The sequence below is a fragment of the Bombina bombina genome, unplaced genomic scaffold, assembly GCF_027579735.1.
Source record: "Bombina bombina isolate aBomBom1 unplaced genomic scaffold, aBomBom1.pri scaffold_716, whole genome shotgun sequence".
Lineage (NCBI taxonomy): Eukaryota > Metazoa > Chordata > Amphibia > Anura > Bombinatoridae > Bombina > Bombina bombina.
This window is the reverse complement of record NW_026511434.1, coordinates 180,001-184,915: the sequence shown is the minus strand read 5'-3', so window position 1 is coordinate 184,915 and position 4,915 is coordinate 180,001. Positions and strand designations below refer to the sequence as shown.

Sequence of the window (4,915 nt, the reverse complement as noted above, 5' to 3'; positions counted from 1 at the left end):
AGGGATTTTTTGTCAATAAATTCTTAGAAAATCTTTACAAGTGGAATATAATCTTCTCCTGGTGTATCTAAGGACTGTTATGTTAAACACACAATTGAATGCAAAGTTTTGTGTACTAAATTACTTACAGTATATGGTTGATTTAGCAAACTTTTTTTTTCTTTTGATAGTATCAGAAAAAATATGCATTGTGATATATATATATATATATATATATATATATATATATATATATATATACTGTACATACACACACACATATATATATATATGTATATATTAACCCCTCGGCATTGTTTTTACCTAATAGTGCAAGTATTCCATTTGTTTTTAGAAGATTGCTTTTATTGTTTGTGTCTATTATATGTGTTTAGTTGTTTAGTGAAGAGAAATTATTTTATCAAATACTTTTTATGTGGTACTGTTATTTTTACAAATTAACTATTGGGATTTTTTTATTACATCTTTTCACTTCCACAACGTTTTTTAAATGTGTATTGTTTGTTTTCGTATAGGGTGTATTTTTTTATTACTTGACTAGATGGCGCACTCTTTATTTGTGTTGATAGAATGTTCCTGAATATAAGGTATAAATTTTTTTGTATTTCTCCATTGTGTTTTACATCAGTGTGGGTAACAATTATTTTTTAGATTTTAAGCAATTGATAATTCATTGGCCTAGATTCATTAAAATCTATTTGTAAACCTAAAATTTTGTAGAAAAAAACTCAACACAACATCATAACTCAGAAATTGCATAATTCACAAAGATTTATAACCGTCCCTTGCCACATCCGCAAATTGGAAGTCACTCTTTATCATAATGAATTAAGCTGCACGTAATTTGTAAGTTTTCATCTCTTGGTGCATAAAATATTCTCCACCACTGTGAAGGATGTCACCATTACAAAAACACCTTCAAAATGTTACAGGACAATTTAATTAAAATTATTTTTTTTTTTAAATCTACAAAACAGAAAATGTGAAAACATTTAAAACAAAAAACAAGAGAATAATAACGTGACATGATTGTGAGTTGGGATTTCACAAGGAGCGATAGAGTCATTATGAATTAAATAATCTTGACCATGCTATGCTATTGCCCATGATCATGGTCCCTTGCCAAGACACCTTTAATTTAATCCATAAAGACTACTTTACTATAATAATTCAATTACAAGCATTTACATAAGTCATTGTGTTGCTTATGTAATTATTATTTCTCCATGTTGCTAACGGTTCTTGTTTGATGTACGGGATATCATTTATTGGGCACTTCATGAAGGTTACACAGGAACACCCAATAATAAAAAAAAGAAGGAAAAAATATAAGTGAATTGATGCCCAATGAATTCAGAACATGATGTCACTATCACAGAACGGCCCCTCGCCATTCTCATGAGCATTAATGAATCTAGACCAAGAAGTCTTTATGATTGCATTGTATTTCTGTTCTGTGAGGTCTGATGTTTTGCCTATAACTACATGTTCATTATTGTTTTCCAAAAGCAGCTGTAACCAATGTACTGTTTTTACATTTCCGTTACTGTGGTAACTTCCTGTGCACTAAACATTTCTCCCTTTACTGTTGTATGGTCATTCTCATTGCTGAATGATTCCTCTTTTAAATCAACACCCAGTTTTTCCACTTCATCTGAATGGTTTACAACACCATTTAATAGTTTTGGCCCATCTTACTCATTGGTATCTATATCACCAGTAATCTCTTCTACCAGTGTATCTGTATTACTGACTTGCTTCTTTGTGTTATTTATATCATCAGTGACAATAATTGCAGCTGATGGTTCTTCCTCACTAGATGTCTCATTTTTAGGAATGTTATCCATTTGCACCATGGCACCTTGTGCCTCTTCGGCATCGCCTTCCTTCTTCATCACAATCAGGTTATTTTGTTCTGTGGAACACATCTTTGTCATTGTTTCTACATTTTCTACTTCAGAATAACTGACTCTGTCTGTTGCAGCTTCTTTTACAGAATCACCTTCTTCATCTGAATCTAAAATTTCACCAGTTATATTTGTCTTTTGGCCAGTTTCCTGAGACACTGTAATGACTGCATTCAAAGAAGCATCTTCTTCTCCCTTGTACAAATCCCCTTCCTCTTTCTCACTAATACTGACTGGCAAGTCTTCTACCTCAGTGATCACAGGACCATCTATAACTTCAATTTCGCTTTCAGAACCCACACTACCCTCTGCACCTTCCCTCACAGTACCCACATCACCCCCTGAACTTTCCCCCTCAGTACCTACATCACCTTCTGCACATTCTTCCTCAGTACCCACATTACCTCCTGCAACTTCCTCCTCAGTACCCACATCACCCCCTGCATCTTCCTCCTCAGTACCCACATCACCCTCTGCACATTTTTCCTCAGTACCCACATAATCTCCTACACCTTCTCCCTCAGTACCCACATCGCCCCGTGCACCTTCCTCTTTAGTACCCACATCACCCTCTCTGCCTTCTCCCTCAGTACCCACATCACCTTCTGCACATTTTTCCCCAGTACCCATATTCAATTCTGCACCTTCCCCCTGAGTACCCATATCACCCTCTGCACCATCGCCCCCTGTACCCACACCAACCTCTACAATTTTCCCTTCAGTATTCACATCACCCTCTGTACATTTTCTATCAGTACCTTCATCAGCCTTTGCACCTTCCCCCTCTGTACCCATATGACTTACTGTACTGTCCCCCTCCGTACCCACATCAACATCTTCAATTTCCCCTTCAGTACCCACATCACCCACTGCACCTTTTCCCTCAGTACCCACATCAACCTCTACACCCACTGCTCCTTCCCCCTCAGTACCCACATTACCATCTGCAAGTTCTCCTTCAGTACACACATAACCCTCTGCACTTTTCCCCTCAGTACCTAGATCACCAACTGCACCATCCTTCTCAGTACCCATATCACCTACTTCCGTTTCTCCCTCAGTATCCATGTGACAAACTTTTTCTCCCCTTTCGGTATCCATATCACCCTCGTCACCTTTACCAACTGCATCTTCCCCTTCAGTACCAACATGATTATCTGCGCCTTCTACCTTACTACCTATACCAGTAACTGCACCTTCCTCCTCAGTAACCACATCGCCAAGTGCATCTTCACCTTTAGAGCCCACATTATCATCTGCACCTTTTTCCTCAGTACCAGTATCATCAACTGCACCTCCCTCCTCAGTACTCACAATATCACCTGTGCCTTCTCCCTCAGTATCTACATCACCGACAGGATCTTCTCCCTTAGTAACCACATCATTGACAGGATCTTCTCCCTTAGTACCCACACTACCACCTTTGCCTTCCCCCTCAGTATCTAAATCGCCAATTCCACCTTTTCCCTCAGTTCCCATATCACTAACTGCACCTTCACCCTCAGTAACCATATCACTATTTACACCTTCCTCCTTTGTAACCACATCACCATCTGCTACTTCCTCCTCTGTAACCACATCATCAACTGAACCATTTCCTTCAAAACCCACATCACCAACAGAACCTTCTTTCTCAGTACACTCATCATCAACTGTACCTTCCTCCTCGATGTCTACATCATTGACTGCACCATTTCCTTCAGAACTTGCATCACCCTTTGCACCTTCTACATCAGTAACATCACCCTCTGCACTTTCCCCCTCAGTACTTACATCACCCTTTGCACATTTTCCATCAGTATCCATTTCAACCTCTGCACCTTCTTCCTCAGTGCCCACATTATCAACTTCAACTTTTTCTTCCGAACCCACATCACCAATAGCATCTTCTCCATCATTACCCATATCACCAACAACACTTTCTACTTCAGTTACCACATCACCAACAACACCTTCTCCCTCAATACTCTCATCACAAACTGCATCTTCCTCCACATTGCCTGCATCATTGACTGCACCTTTAACTTTAGAACCCACATCACCCTTTGCACCTTCCCCCTCAGTGTCTACATCACTCTCTGTACCATCCCTCTCATCACCAACATCACCCTCTGAACATTCTCCACCAGTAGCCACATAATTCTTTGCACCTTCCTCTTCAGTGCCCGCATTATGCACTGTACCGTTTCCATCAGAACCCACATCTCCTTTTGCATCTTCCCCTTCAGTACCCGTATCATCAAGTGCCTGTTCCCCTTCAGGATCTACATCACCATCTGCAACTTCCTCCTCTATACCTTCATCTCTATCTGCATCTTCCCCCTGAGTACCCACATCACAAACTGCACTTTTCATCTCAGTACCCATATCGCTAACAGCACCTTCTTCTTCAGTACCCAAAACACTAACTGCACCTTCTCCCTCAGTAACCATAACATTATTTGTATCTTCCACCTCAGTACTACCCACTTCTGTTATATTTTCTCTACTATATATGTCAACACTTGTAGATTCTTCATTACTTGATGTTTCTCTGTCTTTCTTACTGAAACTAGTAGATAGGGTATACACGTTGCATGCAAACAATTCGCTTGTCTCTTCTTTGTTTTCCAATTCTCCTTGAGAATTGTCCTCGGTTTTAAATTTGTTGTCAATGTCATCCACCTCCATCTCTTCCTGTATTCTTTCATTTGCATTCTCTGTTTTGTGTTCAGACTCTAACTTCCCATGTTTTATATCATTCTGAGATTCATCTCCTTCTATAGACAGGTCTAGATTCTGTGCTTCTAATGCAAATATGTTCTCTTTTAAGTTTGCATTATATTTGCCATATTCCACTTCACCAGCTTTATCTTCTTCTTTTAAAGTTGATTGTCCGTGAGTTGTTTTCTTTACCATAGTAGGTTCTTCTAACACTGTAAGATTAAAAACAGAAAGAAATTAAATATTTCACTATTTTATATGTATGTTTTCATGATACACTTTTTGTACCAATTCTGCCCATGTAA

The 4,915-nt window shown here is 38.8% G+C and overlaps 1 protein-coding gene across 1 annotated transcript in view; it reads right to left on the bottom strand.

Moving 5' to 3' along the window:
• Positions 1-209: 209 nt before the first annotated feature.
• LOC128643749 (glutamate-rich protein 3-like) overlaps positions 210-4,915 on the bottom strand; it is a 160,579-nt gene continuing 155,873 nt past the window's right edge. Inside the window, exon 14 of the mRNA XM_053696570.1 lies at positions 210-4,822. Coding sequence (XP_053552545.1) covers positions 1,695-4,822 — 3,128 coding nt within the window. The 3' untranslated portion in view covers positions 210-1,694. The remainder of the gene's footprint in view (positions 4,823-4,915) is intronic.